Source organism: Chenopodium album, chromosome 7, assembly GCF_948465745.1.
Source record: "Chenopodium album chromosome 7, dcCheAlbu1.1, whole genome shotgun sequence".
In the NCBI taxonomy this organism is placed as follows: Eukaryota; Viridiplantae; Streptophyta; class Magnoliopsida; order Caryophyllales; family Amaranthaceae; genus Chenopodium; species Chenopodium album.
Genome location: NC_137840.1, coordinates 49,410,945 through 49,432,098, shown reverse-complemented (window position 1 = coordinate 49,432,098; position 21,154 = coordinate 49,410,945). Strand labels below are relative to the sequence as shown.

General features: G+C 37.2%; 1 protein-coding gene across 1 annotated transcript; it reads right to left on the bottom strand.

The window, feature by feature from the left end:
- Window positions 1-5,747: 5,747 nt before the first annotated feature.
- Window positions 5,748-7,718, bottom strand: LOC145640265 (uncharacterized). The gene is made up of 5 exons (XM_081691567.1): window positions 7,553-7,718; window positions 7,361-7,457; window positions 7,079-7,206; window positions 6,905-6,972; window positions 5,748-5,942 (listed from the first exon to the last, which is right to left on the bottom strand). The coding sequence occupies exons 1-5, from the start codon at window positions 7,716-7,718 to the stop codon at window positions 5,748-5,750; spliced, it is 654 nt and encodes a 217-aa protein (XP_081547693.1).
- Window positions 7,719-21,154: the final 13,436 nt, after the last annotated feature.

Here is a 21,154-nt window from a genome sequence, read left to right as displayed (position 1 = left end):
AAATCAGAGGGTCAGCTGGGCCAAGAGAAATTGAGCATAGCAGAAGAACAAGAAGCCACAGAAGTCCAGTTGAACCCCAACCATCCAGATCAAAAGGTTAGAATAGGATCAGAATTGAATCCAGGTCTCCGTCAGCAAATCTATGATTTCCTAGAAGAAGAAAAAGATGTGTTCGCTTGGACCCACGAAGACATGAAAGGCATCCCCCCAGATGTGATCACTCACAGAATGAGTGTAGACCCAATGCACACGCCAGTAAAACAAAAGAGAAGGAAATTTGTGCCAGAAAGGAACAAGATCATCAATGAGGAAATTCAAAACCTGTTGAAGACAGGAAAGATCAGAGAGGTAAAGTACCCAAAATGGCTTGCTAACGTGGTAGTAGTCAGAAAGAAGAACGGAAAATGGCGAATCTGTATTGACTTCACCGATATCAACAAGGCATGTCCAAAGGATTCGTTCCCTTTACCTCACATTGATGCCATGGTAGACGCAAAAGCAGGGCACGAGCTGTTATCCTTCATGGATGCATACAGTGGGTATAATCAAATCCTCATGCACAAGGATGACCAAGAGAAAACCGCCTTCATCACTAGTCAAGGAATCTATTGCTATAAGGTAATGCCCTTTGGATTGAAGAACGCAGGAGCGACATATCAAAGGTTGGTGAACAAGATGTTTGAAGAACAAATCGGAAACACAATAGAGGTCTACATAGACGACATGGTAGTTAAATCCAAGAAGGCAGATGATCACGTCAGAGACCTTAGAGAAGCCTTTGCCATCCTGAAACAGTACGACATGAAGCTAAACCCCACAAAGTGCACATTCGGAGTACAGTCAGGAAAGTTCCTAGGGTACATGGTTACACAAAGAGGAATAGAAGCCAGCCCAGACCAAGTCAAAGCCATCCTGGACCTGGAACGACCAAAGTCAAAGAAGGATGTACAGAGCTTAACAGGGAAAATTGCAGCACTAAACAGGTTCATCTCGAAATCTTCAGACAAGAACAGAGCCTTCTACAAAGTCTTGAAGAAGAACAAGGAATTCAGATGAGAACAAGAGCACGATGAATCATTTCAGAAGCTAAAGGAATTCTTGGCCAACCCGTTGATTCTCTCTAAACCTAAAGAAGGGGAGCCCCTCCAATTGTACCTCGCAGTATCTGAAGGGACGATCAGTGCAGTCCTCACAAGAGAAGAAGACAAAGAGCAATTTCCAATCTACTACGTAAGCAAAACCTTACTCAGTGCGGAAACGAGGTACGCATCCTTGGAGAAAATTATTTTAGCTTTAGTTACTGCCTCAATAAAACTACGCCCATACTTTGAAATCCATTCTATACGAGTACGAACCAACTATCCCATCAAAGCCATCATGAGAAAGCCAGAAATGTCAGGAAGGATGGAGAAATGGGCCCTACATCTGAGCAGGTACGATATACAATACGAGCCCAGAACTACAATCAAATCACAAGCTTTGGCAGACTTCGTAGCAGACTTCAGCCCAGCCCTTGAGGAAGAAGCACAGAAAGAAGTATTGGCATTACAGGAACCAAAGGCTACACAAAAGTGGACACTCCATACAGATGGCGCAGCAAACATACGCGGTGTAGGTGTAGGAGTAGTACTGAAATCACCGCAAGGAGACAAAATAGCACAGGCAGTAAAGTGCAACTTCAAGGCCACCAACAATGAAGTCGAGTACGAAGCACTAATAACAGGGTTAACTGTCGCAAGAGATATAAAGATACAACACCTAGAGGTAATCTCAGATTCCTTACTCATGGTAAATCAAATCAATGGGGAATACGCAGCAAAGGATGCCAGGATGATAGCTTACCTAGAAGTCACAAGGAAGCTCATTAAGGAGTTTAAGGAATTCAAGATAGACCAGGTACCCAGAAATTTGAACACTAAAGCAGACGCCCTGGCAAACTTGGGGTCAAATATTAACCCAGAAGAATTTGGAGCTATCCCCCTAGTACACGTACTCTCTCCAGCCATAGAGAAAGAATCAACTATGAACGTCTACGAAGTTCAATCAGACTCTGCAAGGAAGGAAGATAGTAGCTGGACAAAACCGTTGAAAGAGTACCTCTTAGACAAAACAGTACCAACAGAGAAAGTGGCAACTCAAGCACTCGCTCTAAAAGCCTCAAAGTATTGCCTAATCAGCAACGTACCCTTTAAGAAGTTTGTAGCAGGTCCCTTCTTACGATGCTTAGAAAAGGAGGAAGCACAACAGGTCCTACAGTCCCTACACAGCGGTGAGTGCGGAAATCATTCAGGAGGGAGAAACTTAGCCAATAGAGCACTCGGAATGGGATACTACTGGCCCAGCATGAGAAAGGATGCCGCAGAGTTTGCCAAGAAATGCTTAGCATGCCAAAAACACGCACCTTTGACACACAAACCATCAGAGGAGCTACATCCAACGTTAACACCTTGGCCATTCATGAAGTGGGGAATGGACATAGTGAAACTACCCCGGTCATCAGGGTAAAGAGTGTACTTCTTAGCAATGACAGACTACTTCTCAAAATGGATCGAAGCAGAGGCATACAAGAAAATCAAGGATAAACATGTCATCTCATTTCTCAAAAGAAACATCCTAAGTAGATTTGGAGTGCCAGCAGAGATCATTACAGACAATGGGTCTCAGTTCATCAGCAACAAAACCACGAAGTTCTGTAAGGAGTGGAACATCTCCCTCATCATGTCTACACCAAGATACCCACAAGCAAACGGACACGCAGAGTCAAGCAACAAGGTCTTAATAGGCAACATGAAGAAAAGGCTAGAAGGAGCAAAAGGGAAGTGGGCAGATGAACTACCCAACATACTCTGGGCAGACAGAACAACTCCAAAAGGCGCCACAGGACATACCCCATTCTCATTAGTGTACGGATGCAAAGCAGTGATCCCAACAGAAGTAGAAGTCTCCATAGCAAGGTACGGGTTGATGACAGAAGAAAGGAACCAAACTAAACTAATGCACAACCTGGACATAGTGGAAGAACTAAGGGAAGACGCAAAAATGAGAATGACAGCATACCAGCAAGAAGTAGCAAGGTCCTTCAACAAGAACGTCAGGGCAAAGGTCTTCAAATTAGGAGATTGGGTTCTCAGAATGGTGTACGAAAATACCAGAGAAGTGAACGCAGGGAAATTAGCACCCAACTGGGAAGGACCCTACGAAATCAATAAGGTAGTGGGCAATGGAGCCTACAGACTCAAAAGCGCAGAAGGGAAAGAGGTACAAAGAAGTTGGAACGCAGCATAGTTAAAGCTCTATCATTTCTAAAGAGCGTAGGTACGTAGTTATCATTTCAATTTCATCTCTTTTTACAAAATAGTCAAAAAAAAAAAAAAAAAAAAGAAGAAAAACAGAAGAAAAAAAAATCTCCAACAGCCAAAATCAGCACGGAAGGTACTCCTCTTTAGTTAAACTTTGTCAATTCAATTTATATTCACTACGAGTACTGACTTTGGCATCGGAGGGCCGATGGGGAAACCCACGGCCACCCCTCACCCAATTCTGTTTTGCAAGGACAACAACTACACTGTTAGGCAAAAGTACAAGGCACTACAGAGCAACTCTTATTCGTCCCTGCAAGGAGCAAATCATTCATCCCTGCAGAATAAGCAAATAACAGCAAATACATGTAAGCAATATTACATCCACACTACAACTGTAATACAACAGCGATACAGTAAGAAACACAAGCATAGCATAGCATAGCAAAAGAGGTAGAATTACTTAGTTGCAAAAGCAACAAAATAAACAAATCATCCAGCTGCAACGAGGCAGCACAAAAACAAAATAAAATATCCAACTGCACTAAGGCAGTAAAAATAAACATTCTTCAAAGTTAAATACTATTTAGAACAGAAAAGGTGGCATAGCACCATTGAAACTAATTCTCACCCATGTTATCAGCAGGGACCACCTCCTCAGCAACAGGCTTCAAGTCCTTTGGGACATCCTTAACCTCATTGTTATGAGGGGAATTCACTTCTTCATCAGCAAAGCTCAACAACAACGAGCCAGGAGCAGCAGTCCCTTCAGGAAACGTCTTCTCAAAGGCAGCCTTATCAGCTTCATAATCCCAAGCTTCATGCTTTCCTTGCTGATACTCCTCCATCATCTCAAGACGGGCCTTCCCAAAGTAATACGTTGCAGCATCAAAAGCCTCGTTCCCAGCCTCCTTCAAGGTGCTCTTCAGCCCATCTCGTTCAGCAATGCACTCCCTATGTTTTGCCCGTTCAGCCTTCAAAGCATCTGTAGCAGCCTTGTATTTGTCAGAAAGGGCATCACGCTCCTTCTTCATAGCATCATACACCCGAGTGAACTCCAATACCTTGCCCAACACACCTAGGAAAGATTGAAGGCTCTACAAAACACACCATTAGGTAAGAAAAGTGTAATCCGGTAATATCATTGTTATTAATTTTTTGGGGGGAGTATACTATACCTGGAAAGACTGCACAACAGCCTCTTGAGAAAGGTAAGCAAAAGTCTGCGAAGACTGACGGTCCTTGAAAGATGGAAAGAGTAAGGTATCCACATGAGGAGCCAGTGAATCAAAAGAGAAATCAGCAGCATCAACGTTAATAGGCATCTCCAACTTCCTCTTGAGGTTAGTACGAGGTGGAGGTGGAGGAGGACCGCTCTTTAGAACAACCATCTTGATGGGGGCGTTCTCTGAAGTTTGAGGAGAAGAACGAGATTTAAGGCGACCTAAGAGAGAGGACGAGCTACGAAGGTCATGAGACCTTATCGACCTCGAAGTATCTACAAGGAACATGACAGGTTCAAAAAGGAATACAGCAAGGAACACAACAGCTATGAGAAGTATAAGAAAGACAGGGGTAACAAACTTAACAGGGTACATAACTGACTCAGAAAGGACAAACAAACCAGGATCCAATTAAATCCATAACAAAAGCACAAGTAACGCAACGAAAAAATACGTCTACAAGGATTCACACAACAATAAACATCACATCACAACAAAAAGGAAAAACAAACCTTGAGACATAGCAAGGGCAACTTTTTGTTCAGAATCAGAATCATCTAGAGACTTAATCTGGATAACCGCTTCAGGTTGCATCAATTTGATGAAAGACCTCTCGTCCGCACTCAACTCGTACAACTTGTCAATCAGAGATGGAGACTGAGAACGCTGCTTCAACTTACTCACTGCAACCATCAAGCAAATAAGCCCAAATCAACAAAGAAGGAAAGCAAAACACAGAAAAAAAATAAGAAAATAGAATACCTTCTGCCTCAATAGTGTCAATCAAAAAATCACAATCATCACCCAACGAATCAATCCTCACAAAGAAAAACTTGTGATACCACTTCTTGTCAAACTCCTTCTCCAAGTCAGTCACCAAAGGACCAACATCGCCCTTCAAACGAAGACCAACCCGACCCTTACCACTGGTTCTAATAGTGTAAGGATAACATAAATCCCTCACATCAAGTTCTATACCCAATTTCGCACTCAGCAAATCCATAATTCTCAAAACCCTCCAAGTTTGGGGCAATAACTAACAAGGTGAAACCCTAACCTTAGACAAAAATTGGCGAACAAGGGAAGAAAAGGGGAAAGTATGCCCAATCACAAAGGGGTACTCGAAGAAGCACACCCAACCAGGGGCAGTCCAGTCAGCCTTCTCCCTAGAAGATGGGATTTTCACCACCACCCCGTCAGGACATCGCGCAACAGCAGCGATGTTCTAAACTTCTTCCTTCGTTACAGTAGAAGGATAAACATCCTTAGCGGGGAAGACATTCTGCGCGACCAAAGTCGGCTTCTTCACACCCTCATCCACCCCAGAAAACACTACTCTTACAGTATCATCCATCACAAAAACGCAAGAGAAGCAAAGAAGTGAAGAAACAGATAAGAACAGAGAAGAGAGAGAAAATACCTAATGAAATTCAAAATTGGGGCAAAGAGTAAAGTGATTAGACGTAAGCCTGCACACCCAATAAATACTGAAGAAGAGAAATAAACCGCCCTTCACGATTACCGAGGAAATTGCCTTAAAACTGCCACCACATTCCTTATTTTTGTTAACCGTTGAAATAACTTCTAAAATTCAAAAATCCTTCAACGGCTTCTTTAGGTAATTTTCACCTTCAATACTTGAAAATAAAAATTAGGGGCAATTGTTTGGCCCGTATTAATATACGACCCAGTATACTCAGGGCACCATTCCATGTTCAAGGAATTCAGCAAGACAAGCAAAGCGGCTTGATTGGAATAAACAAGGAAAGCAAGATCAAGAATATCAATCAAGAGGATACTTGCCAAAAATACACCTACAAAACAGGGAATGGAATAAATCAAGAAGATCTTCTACATTTTGAATATATCCTGGATATCTATGTAACCCTAGGAGTTCCTAGGTATAAATAGGAAAAGTTAGACATTATAACACTCATGTACGCTCACACATAATTCAATATAAGCTAATTGTTCTACTTTTGTCTACGGATCGGTGTCCCTGCTGAACAAGGAGGCTTGTCCTTACTCAGTATTGTATCTCTAAACTTATCTCTTTGATCTTATTGAATACTTATTGCTTGCCTACTAGTTATTTATTGCTTTATTATCGTTCTTAGTTGATTTATATATTATTGGTGGAATGATTGTTATTACCCCTCAAAACCTAGCAAATTCTTATATGTTCTAGCTGAGATTTGCCTAAACAATATTGAATGTGAATTTGGACTTGACAAGTGACTTATTACATGCGATTGTGAATTTTTTTTCACCTTGAACACTAAAAAAAATATAAAAAATGTATTAGTTTCAATTAAATTAGAAAATAATTATAATGTACAAAATGATAAACAATGTCTAATACCTTCGTTTGTAATCTTGCACCTCAGGTATATCCTCATTATTGATGAATAATGTTGTCGCCCATAATGAATTTGATATAGAAACTTCATCTAGAAAAGTTATGATCATGATAATTTGATTAATACAATTATTAATTTTAGACGAAAAATTACTTATCATAATTTAAATATATAAATATATATAATAAAATATCACCTCTAAAACTCTTAATCTTAGCAAATTGTAGTACTACAACTATGGGTCCTTGGATGTCATCTTTAGTAGTAGACTCCGAAAGTTGTTCAACATATTTTCCATACAATGTACCAGTCAGCTTGTTTTTGCTACAAAATACAAGATAATTGTAATTGAAGTCAACACATAAAAAAGAGTTTTAATATTTAAAATTCCATTATATAAGTTAGTGCCTTATATGTATAATAACAAAAATCAATAATGTCAAGTATATAGGCTAATTCGAATTGATGAATTCCTTACTGCAGGTCTTCTAGCTCAATTGTCAATTTGTTATTTGGGGTATCAGTTTTTGAAATATTGATAAGATCATCCATGCCGGTAAGCTCTCCAATAACATCTATAATTATTTATAAAAAATATTAGTTGATAATTTTATAAAATACGAAATTTATAAAAAAAAAATGGTTAATAAATTGATATAATGTATCGTACCTACTAAAATCACATGATTGATATGTTGTTTAAGGATTTTGTCGAAGGACACAAAATCAAATCCGTATTGAGGAAGTTGTGCATCTTCACAATCCCTAACAATAGTCCTATAATAGAAGTTCACTTTATAGGCATGGGTCAAATGTTTGCCAGCATTAGTAATCATTCTGAAGCTAGAGATAATACGAGAAGTGCCCTCTTTCAGTCTTTCACAAGACCTTTAAATCGTCGAATGAGTGATTCTTTGATAGTTGCTTGTATATTAGATCCCTGCGTTTAAACATTATCATATCAAAATCAATTTTGCACTATAATTTATGAGTAAACATATTACAAAAAGTAAACACATCTAAAAGACGAAAACTTTATGAACCTATAATAGTATACCTTCTCATCAACTAAAATTAACTCAAGTGAGTTATTTTTTTTTTTTTTTGGATTGGAATAGTCAGGTTGGTACCATAGCCTCACAATACGAGCTTTTATTCTCCATGATTCTTTAAGAGGGGTAAGGTCAGATTTCATAGTGAACGCCATTAACAATATATTAACCACGATAATATGACCTTGAAATAAAAATTGTTACGATTTATATGACTAATATTATGACTATTATTTATATAGTTGATAATACAAATAATATTGCATCCGATTTTATTATTTGAATATATATGATTTGATTTTAATATGTTAACTGTATTTTATTTTTGCCGTTTTTCAATTCAATATGTAACAGAATATATTAATAAGTATAAATGTATTTTTATTGTAAATTAATTATAGTTATTTATGCTTAGGGTATATTTGTCTTCCATTAATTGTAGGAAATTAAGCCTACTTTATAGTTTACCATATGTAGCTTATAGTGTATATAATGCATTTGATAGGCTTGTTAATATTTGAGGAATTATCTTCTTTAAGAAATTTAAGGATATTCAAAGTATACTATTCTAATATTATATATAGGAAATTTACTTATGGTAATTTGCAGTTGATTATATATATAATATCCTTAGAAATAAGAAATCTTCGATACATAAAATTGGGAAATAAATTAAAAAATTTATAAAAAAAAATCTAGTGTATCTTAAGACATAAGATAATATTCTACAAAATATCTTAGTATACTCCGTACTATTTTATTTCTTTTGACGGGTACTATCTTACCATAGTCACTTACATGCTAGATGTTATGTCTGTGTGTGTGTTTTTTTTTTTTTTTATATAGTTTCCCTCCGTTTTTAAATACTTGCTCCATTTCTCTTGGACACGCATGCTGATGCTAATCTTTGATCACTAATATATTTAATTATTAGTAAGTATAAATTCTAACAATTGAAAATTAATAATCTATTCATTGAGATGATTCTGACAAGTACCCACAAGACTATATTTTTTCTTATGTATAAATCACAAACATTAGTCAAAGTAGGACAAATGAATAGTGCAAAAAATAGAAATGGAGCAAGTATTTAAAAACGGAGGGAGTATGATATTAAAAAATTGATTCCATGAGATTTTTTTGTTAATTTATTTATTTATTTAATTTTTTTTTTGAAACAATTTATGTATTTATTTAGAATAAGATGTATAGAATTTTTAAAAAATTAATAAAAGACACCGAATCATAATGAGACATTTGTCAATCTCACGTTGATACGCTTGTCTTTTAGTATAGTATATATGTATAAATCACAAACATTAGTCAAAGTATGACAAATGAATAGTGCAAAAATTAGAATGAAGCAAGTATTTAAAAACGGAAGGAGTATGATATTAAAAAATTGATTCCATGAGATTTTTTGTTAATTTATGTATTTATTTAAATTTTTTTTTGAAACAATTTATGTATTTATTTAGAATAAGATGTATAGAATTTTTAAAAAATTAATAAAAGACAGCGAATCATAATGATACATTTGTCAATCTCATGTTGATGCGCTTGTCTTTTAGTATAGTATAGTATAGATAGATAGATAGATAGATAGATAGATAGATATATAGATAGATAGATAGGTAGGAGAGAAAGTGTGGTGGTAAACTTTTTTTATACATGGGTGGGATAATTTTTAAAAAAAGTATATTGTATTGTGGTATAGTTAACGTGAAGTAGTGAGAAAGTGGTAGAGAGAGGAATGATATAAATTTTTATACTATGAGTGATGATGGTCTTAATAAACAAATATTGTTATTAAAGTGGGGGGTTTTGGTTTCTTTCTATACTCCAAATTACAGAGTAAAAAACATGAAATTCAAAGGGTTTTTTTTTTTTTTATTATTTTAAATTCAAAGGTTGGAGTGGCGTGTTGGTGCACCCTGCAGGCTGCAGATTACATACAACAGGTTTACAGGAATTACAGCAGAGCATCACCAATTCAGCAGTACGTAGACTGTACGGAGTAGATTTTTATTTTGAATAGCGACTGTACGGAGTAGATAAGACCAAAAAGCCTAAAATCTTTTCCAATTTCAACTAATACAATATTTATGCTTTCAAAAAAAAAAAAAAAATTGTTTCTCCCCACACATTAACCGTTAACCTTTCATCACATCAAAATCGACGGCCATAAATCCATACCATTTACTACGGTCTATCTTAAGTAAGTAGACCGTTCACACTGAATTACTCACTCTGTAGTCAATTAACCGTCTATATAAAGCAACTTTCAGTCTCCTTCTCTTCAACCTCGCTCCACCATTTCATTTCCAAACCCTAGCTGTGCGTAGCTACTCTCTCTCCAACCTTCGCCGATTCAGGTTTCCTTCATTTTCTCTCTCTTCATCTTTTAGGAAATTTTGCTTAAGAATTCATGTAAAATACTGTTTTATTAGTAATTTGCGTCTTTTTTCTACGATTACGTAAATGTTATTGTAAGTTATTGCCGAGTTGTTTGATCACTTTCTTCTGTTTTTTATGCTTGTTTATGATGTTTTTCTGAGTGTTATATTATTCTACCTTTTTTTTTCTCTATATAATCATTTTCGTCTGTTTTGAAGTATGTTTATCATGCATTTGTGTGAATATGTGATCACCTTTTTTTTTTATAGATTAAATTATGTGGATTCCGCTTAAAATCGACGAATCCAATGGTTAAGGATTTGTACAATGATGCTATTATGAGATTCTGCCTCAAATTCTTTTGATGTAATGCATGTTATTGAACAGAAAAATATAATTATGATTTTATCTGTTTTGCTGTTGCGATTAACTACTTGTCTATTTATTCTCCATTTATTTAGCGTATTTTTGGATGTTAATTTTTATGATTTTTGTTGTTATATAGATATCACATTACTCAGTTTACATTTGGTTGTATTGACGTAACTGTGGGTGACTAGTGTTGCTTTATCTGGTACAGTAATTGTTTGTTTTTGAAATGTATGAATTAGTCTGTGAAAATAAGGATCTGAATATTTCATATTTTGTGCTTTCTTATCTAATGAGTCGATTTGATGTTGCGTGTTACTCGCTCAGAATAAATTGTCACATTGAGTTTTTGAAGCAATGATGGTAAATGTTTGATGAAATAAGTATGTACTCCGTGTAGAATTGATCTTATTTTTGTTTGATATTGTTAGTTATAGTACTCGTAGAGCGTGTTATACTCCATTTGTCACTCATTGTATTTGTATATTATGTTTGGTTGGCCTACAACATGTTCCATAAGACCAATAGTACGTACTCAGATCATAGAGTCATAGAGACTGATACACTCCAGTCAAATTTGATCATTGTTAACAAATCTTCCTGTTTGCTACATGGTTTAATCGTTAACTCGACTTTCTTGTTGAAAGTTTGGCACAAGGGTTTTTATCTTATTATTCCGTACCTAGCTTGTCAATAAAAATTTGAGTACATACGAGTAACTTGAATTACATGATTGCAGATGGTTGTTTACGAGTGAAAAGTAATTAGGGAAGTTAATTTGAATATTTGAGTATGAGTTTGAAGCCACCTCTATCTGTGCTAAACTGCTAATGCTTAATGCTTCAATGATTTCCTTGTGTGATGCTTTCTTTGATTTTTAAATTTCACTTATTCTAATAATCCTGTTGCGCTCTTGCAGGAAATGTCGAACCAGAATACTCACTACGTGGGGACAATTGGGTTGATATATTCACCGAATGACAATACCACTGTCAGCACAAAACAGAGCGGAGCTAGTACTGGAAACTATGAGATGACCACCAGGAGCAACAACTACGACAAGCAGAGTGGCAGCTACTTGCGCCAGACTGCTAAGGAGTCGTACTCAAGTGGGGATTACTCTAACAGGGGGAAAACCGGATACAAGGCTGAGTACAAGACTAGCTTGTTGGAAGTTCTTGATATAAAATAAGAGGGATGGGGAAAACAATAGAGAGAGAAAAACAAATGAAAGGGGAAAATCCCACATTGGTTGGGGGGGAAAGGTTTTTCCTTGTTTTTATATTGTAGTGTCTTAACACTACTTAGTTAAGTGAGTGGGAGTTAAGTGTTACTCCACACACACGCGCGCGGGCCGGGTCGGGCTCGGGCCTCAGGTCTTGGGTCTTGGGATGCGCGGGCGTGGGTCCTTGTTATCTTTTTGGAGGAATTTTATTTCTTTTTCCTTGTTAAACAGAATATTCTTTTTCTGTCTGTTGGGAATATTCTTTTCTGACTGTTGGGATTACGGAATTAAGTCAGTCATTAATCCCTTGATTATAGCTGATTAATTAATTCCTTGTTTCTTGCTTACGTTGTTGACTGGTTGAATGAATCTGGTCGTTTTCTTAGCCAGATTCGTACCTTGTTTTACGTTTCATGTCTCCCTTTTTCTGCCTATATATACTCGTTGCTTTTTCCGGTCAAAAACACACAACACATTCAGTTATCTCTCCTCTCTAAAATTATCTAAACACGAGTTTCTTCTGTTCTGTTTTCTGGGCAAGTATTCTGATTTCCAGTCGGGTTTGTGAGTGCACATAAACTCCGGCGCCGTGCTTATCCTGGAGGGCGACCGCTTCTAGTCTACTGCACCGGGAGGTAGCGCGGAATCGTCTTTTAGGTCAGTGGTTTTCCACGACCCGGCTATTGTCACTTTGGTTCACGCATCAAGAGATAAGTAATTTCTGTTTTATTGCTTAGTAGTATAACAATCTAAAAGACGATTATGGCTTCCAAGTTTCTGATTCCTGATATGTCTAAGTTAGAATCTCTTGATGGAAAGAATTATAAACGTTGGGCTGTTAGGATGCGTTTTTATTTGGAGCAAATTGATGTTGCATATGTTCTTGATGATATTGTTGAACCTGATGATAAGGATAATTTGTCTGAAAGTGATGTTAAGTTTGCTAAGGATGATAGAACCTGTAAGGGCATGTTGTTGCATTATATGTCGAATAGTCTGTTGGATATTTATATGGGTTTTTATCATGCTAAGGATATTTGGGATGCTTTAGAGAAAAAATATGGAACTGATGATGCTGGTACTAAACGTTATTGTGTTAGTAAGTGGTTAAGTTTTCAAGTTGTTGATGATAAGCCTATTATTGATCAGATTCATGCTTATGAGAGTGTTTGTATTAATATGGCTGCTGAAGGTCTGTCTATTTGTGATACTACCCTTGCTATTGTTCTGATTGAGAAACTCCCTCCCTCTTGGAAGGATTTTCGTAACCAACTCATGCACAAAAAGAAAGACCTAACCTTAGAGGAACTTGCTGCCCACCTCAAAATCGAGGAGGAAAACCGTATCAAAGACAAAACCCCTTCTGTTTTTCCTTCCTCTTCTTCTGCCAAAGCCAATCTTGTTGAACCTAAATCAAACAACCAGTCCAAAGCCAAAAACAGTAACCTTAAGCCTAAAGGGAAGATTCAGAAGTACAAGTTTAAGGGTACTTGTTTTGAGTGTGGTCTGACTGGTCACAAGGCTAAAGATTGCAGGGTCAAGAAGAAGAATGGACAAAGTTAAGCAAATCTTATTGAGGATTCTGACGTTACTGTTGCTGTTGTTTTAGAAGCTAACTTTACAGGTAATGCTGCTGAGTGGATTGTTGACACTGGAGCTACCAGGCACATCTGTGCCAACAAGGACATGTTCACTACCTATGACAAGGTTGAAGGTGAAAATGTCTTCATGGGCAACTCAGCTTCTGCTTCTATCCAAGGCAAAGGGAAGATCGTTCTCACTCTCACCTCTGGAAAATTGCTTACTCTGACTAATGTCTTGCATGTTCTAGAAATGCGCAGGAATTTAATTTCTGGCAGTTTACTCATGAAAGCTGGACTGAAGCTCTCTTTCGATTCTGATAGATTAGTTCTTACTCGCAATGGGGAATTTGTGGGGAAGGGATTTTGTAATGGGGGGTTTTTTACTCTTGATGTTAAAATTGACACTATGAATAAGAATGCTAGTACTTCTTGTGCTTATATTGCTGAGTCTATTGATTTATGGCATGCTAGATTAGGTCACGTTAATATTGATTCTGTTAAAAGGCTTAAACACTTAAATTTGATTCCAAGTTTTTCTAATACTGATTTTTCAAAATGTCAAGTTTGTGTTGAAGCCAAATTTACAAAGAAGCCATTTAAATCAATAGATAGACAGACTGAAGTACTAGAGCTTGTTCATAGTGACTTAGGTGATTTTAATAATCATGAAAGTAGAGGGGGTAAAAAGTATTATATTACTTTTGTTGATGATTGTTCACGTTTTTGCATGGTTTATCTTCTCAGGTCTAAGGACGAAGCTGAGGAAATGTTCCTCAAATATAAAGCTGAGGTAGAAAACCAGTTGGACAAAAAGATCAAGAGGGTTAGGAGTGACAGGGGTGGTGAGTACAACCCTGACACTCTTAAGACATTTTGTGAGCAACTTGGCATTGTTCATGAGACAACGGCTCCCTATTCACCCGAACAAAACGGTATAGCTGAAAGGAAAAATAGAACTTTAAAGAATATGATGAATTCTATGCTTATTAGTTCTGGGCTTCCTAATAACATGTGGGGGGAGGCTATTCTTTCTGCTTGTCATGTTTTGAACAGGGTTCCTCACAAGAAGCTTGACAAGACTCCATACGAAATATGGAAAGGTCGAGTGCCAAACCTGAAATACTTGAAAGTGTGGGGGTGCCTAGCAAAAGTAGGCATACCTAGTTTCAAGAGGGATAAAATTGGTCCCAAAACTGTTAATGCTATTTTTATTGGCTATGCTTATCAAAGTGCAGCTTATCGTTTCTTTGTTAAAGGTGCTAACAACTCTTATGCAAGTGGTCGTATCATTGAAGCTAGAGATGCTGAGTTCTTTGAGAACATTTTTCCTTTGAAGATGTCTTCTTCTAATGATAGTGAATTGCATGCTAGTAGTTCTGTTAGTTTGCCTATTGCTAATGCTCCTATTACTAACGATGATTCTGTTTTAGAGCCAAGGAGAAGCAAAAGGGCAAGAAAGGAAAACAGTTTTGGTCCTGATTTTATTACTTCCTGTTTATCTGAATCTTCCTTAATTGATGATGATTTTGTGCATATTTTTGTTTTGGAAGATGATCCAAGAACCTATGATGAGGCAATGAGGTCAGTTGATGCTGTTTTTTGGAAAGAAGCAATTGATAGTGAGTTACAATCAATTCTCAATAATAACACTTGGGAATTGGTTGAACTTCCTAGAGGTTGTAAGCCCATTACTTGTAAATGGATCTTTCGGAAAAAGTTAAAGGCCGATGGATCCATAGACAAGTATAAGGCAAGGATAGTGGTAAGGGGTTTTACTCAAAAGTTTGGCATTGATTATTTTGATACCTACTCCCCTGTTACTAAAATTGCAACCATTAGGACTTTAATTGCTCTTGCTTGCATTTTTGATCTTGTTGTTCATCAAATGGATGTCAAAACTGCATTTTTGAATGGTGACTTGGATGAGGAGATGTACATGGTCCAACCTGAAGGGTTCGTTGTTCCAGGACAAGAGGAAAAGGTTTGTAAATTAGTCAAGTCATTGTATGGGCTTAAACAAGCTCCAAAGCAATGGCATGACAAATTTGATAAGACTATGACTGGTAATGGTTTTCATGTTAATGAAGGTGACTCTTGTGTTTATTTTAAGCATGATAGTCATGGTTGTGTAATTATTTGTCTTTATGTGAATGATATGTTGATTTTTGGGACTGACTTGGATCGAGTAAATGAGACAAAACAGTTTTTGAGTTCGAATTTTGAAATGAAAGACATGGGTGAGGCAGATGTAATTTTGGGAATAAAAATCAAAAGGACTCCAAAAGGCATCTGTCTTAATCAGTCACACTATGTTGAAAAGCTTCTTAAAAGGTTTGACTCATTTAATGTCGATCCAGTTAAGACTCCATATGACCCAAGTTTCCACCTAAAGAAAAATAATGGTGATCCAGTTAATCAGTCTTAGTATGCTCGAATTATTGGTAGTGTTATGTTTCTAATGAACTATACTAGACCTGACATTGCTTATTCTGTTAGTAGGTTGAGCAGGTACACTCATAACCCAAGCAGTGATCATTGGATTGCTCTTAGGAGGTTGCTTAGGTACCTTAAGGGTACTGCGGATTGGGGTTTGCACTACTCCAAATTTCCTGGAGTTTTGGAAGGTTTTTGTGATACCAACTGGGTATCCGATAATGATGAAATTAACTCTACTAGTGGCTATGTCTTCACCCTTGGTGGTGGAGCTGTATCCTGGAAATCTTGTAAGCAATCTTGTACTGCTATATCTACAATGGAATCTGAGTTTGTTGCTCTTGAATTGGCAGGTCATGAGGCAGAATGGTTGAGGAACATGCTTGCAGATATTCCGCTGTGGGGGAAGTCAGCTCCTTCAGTTGCACTTCATTGTGATTCGCAAGCTGCTATTGCTGTTGCTCATAACCATGCCTATAATGGGAAAAAGAGACACATCCGTCTGAGGCATAAAGCCGTCAGAAATCTGTTGTCTGAAGGGGTGATATCACTGGACTATGTTAAGTCCGAAAAGAACATTGCGGATCCGTTAACTAAAGGCCTATGTAAAAAACTAGTTTTGGAAACATCGGGAGAGATGGGGCTAAAGCCCGTTGTATGAATTGTGAAATAGTGAACTCCTACTCACCATGAGTTCAAAGGGGAACATTATATAATAATTCGGAAGCACATTTTATTTTTATTGGACCATCTCTAGATGTTTGTTGTGCTTAGCTACAAATGAGAAGGAGGTTGAACATATGGCTCTTAATGAACCCATATCCATATTTTTGGAGGTGTGTTGTAGCTCACACTTGATGGAGTTCACCTACTTAGGTGTGGAAGTGTGGCCGCTTCCTATGAGTATTTCGTGGGCTTATACTCTAGAGCACCTATGAGCATCCAGGCTGGACGTATGGCCAGTATAATGCGTCATCTTTATTCGCGGAATTTCAGAATATTATACATGTTCAATTGTGTGGCTCAAAGTGACGGGTCCCTAACTCCCTATTGAGTTCAAGACGAAAGTCACTTGGTAGGTGAGAGGGATCATAGCTTGATGTCCACTATGTGTTAATTCAAGTCGCGAGACATTGACACTTATGCAATTGTTTTGTTTTGCCCAGAATTCATCTTTTCCTTCCTTTCTTTTCCATATCTTCGAACCTGTGGGGGATTGTTGGAAGTTCTTGATATAAAATAAGAGGGATGGGGAAAACAAGAGAGAGAGAAAAACAAATGAAAGGGGAAAATCCCACATTGGTTGGGGGGGAAAGGTTTTTCCTTGTTTTTATATTGTAGTGTCTTAACACTACTTAGTTGAGTGAGTGGGAGTTAAGTGTTACTCCACACACACGCGCGCGGGCCGGGTCGGGCTCGGGCCTCAGGTCTTGGGTCTTGGGATGCGCGGGCGTGGGTCCTTGTTATCTTTTTGGAGGAATTTTATTTCTTTTTCCTTGTTAAACAGAATATTCTTTTTCTGTCTGTTGGGAATATTCTTTTCTGACTGTTGGGATTACGGAATTAAGTCAGTCATTAATCCCTTGATTATAGCTGATTAATTAATTCCTTGTTTCTTGCTTACGTTGTTGACTGGTTGAATGAATCTGGTCGTTTTCTTAGCCAGATTCGTACCTTGTTTTACGTTTCATGTCTCCCTTTTTCTGCCTATATATACTCGTTGCTTTTTCCGGTCAAAAACACACAACACATTCAGTTATCTCTCCTCTCTAAAATTATCTAAACACGAGTTTCTTCTGTTCTGTTTTCTGGGCAAGTATTCTGAGTTCCAGTCGGGTTTGTGAGTGCACATAAACTCCGGCGCCGTGCTTATCCTGGAGGGCGACCGCTTCTAGTCTACTGCACCGGGAGGTAGCGCGGAATCGTCTTTTAGGTCAGTGGTTTTCCACGACGCGACTATTGTCACTTTGGTTCACGCATCAAGAGATAAGTAATTTCTGTTTTATTGCCTAGTAGTATAACATAGCTCAACTGTGAAGGTTGGCGACAAAGGAGGTTACACTGAGTACTTCAAGCAGGAGAAGGTCACTAGGGTGAACTATGACAGTGGCAGCAAGTCTGGAGGTAGCAAGGGCAACTACAACTATGGTGGTGGTGGCAACAAGTATCTTTACTAATGGCGCTCTCTAGGCTCGTAGGTTCCTCGTCAGGAAAATAAATCAATTTAGGAATTTGATGCTCTAATGTAGCTGATCCAAATACTATCGTCTAGCATTGGTTGATTTGGATATTTGATGTTATTATGCAGTTTTAACTCTGAAGTGAAACTAGAATTGGCTCTTTTGGTCTTTTAAAAGTAATGTAGGTAGGAAATTAAATGTTTGAAGCTTATTATTAAGCTTTCTGGCTGCCTCTTGTTTATAATATTAGGTGTGAGCATGGGACGGGTACCCGTATCGTTAGTACTAACGGTTCGGGTACCCGATAACCAAAATCACTAAAAATGATACCCATACCCAATAAGATATCCAATAATGATAATTAAACTTAATTATATAGTAATTATGATATAATTTACAACTAATTAAAAACAATACCATATGATCTTGACCAAATTATTAATAATATTACTAATCATTGATATTTAAAAGTGATTACGAAGTAAAGTAAAAATTTAGATTTATATATTAATAGATTTAAGTAGGGAAAAAATGCAAATAAAATGCTTATCGGATCGGATCAGGTAACCGTTAATTTTAAAATGATACCCATAACCATACCCGATAACAAATTAGTGAAATGGGTACACGAACCGTTATGATTATCGGATCGGGTACCCTAGTTTTCGGAACAATTACGGATCGGTTTTTCGGGTAGTTTTGCTCAGCCCTAGTTGTTTATATGATATGATTAGATTTTAATGCAAACTTTGATGGTTTTAACTTTTACAGCAAGAATGGCATTAAAGTCTTTTTAGATGTACACCTCAACTCCCTCATGAGATATTTAGTTGTAAACGAGAGACTAGTTCTTGCAGGTGAATCTTATTGGTGAAAAAAACTTAAAAATAAGGCTCTCGTATTTATTGGCAAGGGGGAGAGCTCAGGAGGTGAACTTTTATGTTAAGTGGATGACCCATCCACTATTTTGGCTAATGTAGTCATGTGAATTGTGGAAGATAGTATTCATTTACTCAAATCAAATTCAATCAGGGCATGATCAAATATCAAAACATATATAAATGAATAAATGATACTCGGTATAATTTTCTTATTGATATTCGTATTGTTACTTTGAAAAAAAAAAGTGTGATAAGATAAGTTGATGAAAAATTTATTCGTTAAACATAAAATAAATTTATGATGATTTGATTTTGTATAGAATACAAAATATTATACAATGTAGAATGATAAAGTTGCACTAAGAAGTATTTAACTGAACTCATTTGATTAGTGTAGGCCGTAGGAGTAAGGATTGAACATCATTTTATACAAGGCTTGCATTGACCATTACTTTTCATTGAGCGAGATGAACATTCATCAAAATCAGTGTGTTCATCTAAACAATAAAAACAAACCCCTATTAAATTACATTAGTTATTAAATATTTTGATCTTTCAATATTAACAGTGGTTTCTTTTTTCTACAAAGTATTTTCCGTATCGATAGTAATCGTGTCATTCTAAATTAGATTTTTTTCGTAGAGAAGTTCAATAAAAGTCACTTGTATTTTAAAACAAAGTTTTGTTGAAAAAAAAAAAAAGTAAAACAAATGTCATTTATTAGTTTCCCTAAAAAAAAGTCATTTATTTGTCTAATCCAGAGATCAATTTTCAATATTGACCATAAGCCCTAAAATACAACCTACATTTTAATAATCAAACTAGTTTTTGAGCCAGGCGATGCCCCGGGTTATTACATAGGGTTGATCATTAATATATATTGTAGTTTATAATTCAATTTTTTGGTAATTTAATTTATTGTTCATATTGAATTGTCATTTGTTACATATTATAAAAAATAACTTAGCTTGGTAGTTTTAAATTTAGAGGTTGCGTGTTCAAATCTTGTGGAAAGCATTTTTTTTAGTCTACGTGACACGCGGACATTCTTACAAACGTCTTTTAATATATTAGTATAGATATCGAGTTTTTGATCTCCGCAAATGTTCAATATCTTTACAAATTGCTGACAATTTCAGAGCATTCGCACCTACCCATTGCAAAACTGATGAAAATTTAGGCTTTATTTGGTTAATGTGGGAATTTAATTCCAATAGGAATTTGTACTTCATGGGAAAAGAAATTCCTAGGAATTTCTTAAATGTATTTGGTTGGGAATAAGGGAAATTGAAATTCCCATGAATTTTTGTTTACCTAGGAGGGCTTAGGAATTTTGTTTGGGCCCAGTCCATTATCCTAAGCCCATTGACCTAAAATTACGAAAATACCCCTCCATGGTCCAGCCCATCATTAGTCAGAGCAAAGTACAGATTTACCCCTAATCTGTCCAACTAAGTACAACTTCTGCCACTTGAAAGTACATCTATAAATAGCTCTCCAATCATTGATGATGGTAACTTTTTCCTAATTCTCTAATCCTCTCTTTCTACTTTCTCTCTCTAAAGTACTCTTTCTCTCTCTACTTTCTCTCACTAGAAAGTACATTCGCTGACTTAAGCATCGGAGGGGCTTTCCCGGGTCATACCCTCGGGGCAGTTAACCTTCTTTCTCTTTTGCAGGCCTAGCTCTCGGACAGCAAGGCATAACTGAGGGAAATTCGGACATTCATTGGACATAGCTCTAGGACATCTTGATTACCCTTACTACCCTAAGACTCCCAGGAGCATTCTGTTTCCAGAAACAGGTGGCGCCGTCTGTGGGGATAACTAACAAGAAGTCATGGTGAACACTAGGCATCCCCGCAGCACTCATCAAGATGCTACTAGGCAAGCTCCAATTCTCTCGGCTAGGAATGCTCACATAGTCGAGGAGATTATACCTAGGGCTCGTAGTGAACCTGAGAGAGAAGTGAACAGCCCCCAGGTGGTCACTCGCTGAGACTTGGACCAGCTGGCAGCCCAGATCAACAAAAACTTGGAGGAAAGCCTCAGGGCACTTATCAACCAAGGGGTGGGGCAAGGCAGGCAGGGGAGCGCTCCATAGCCTAATCCTCCGCCTCACGTGTCCCATCTCCATCAAGCCTCCTCTCGGC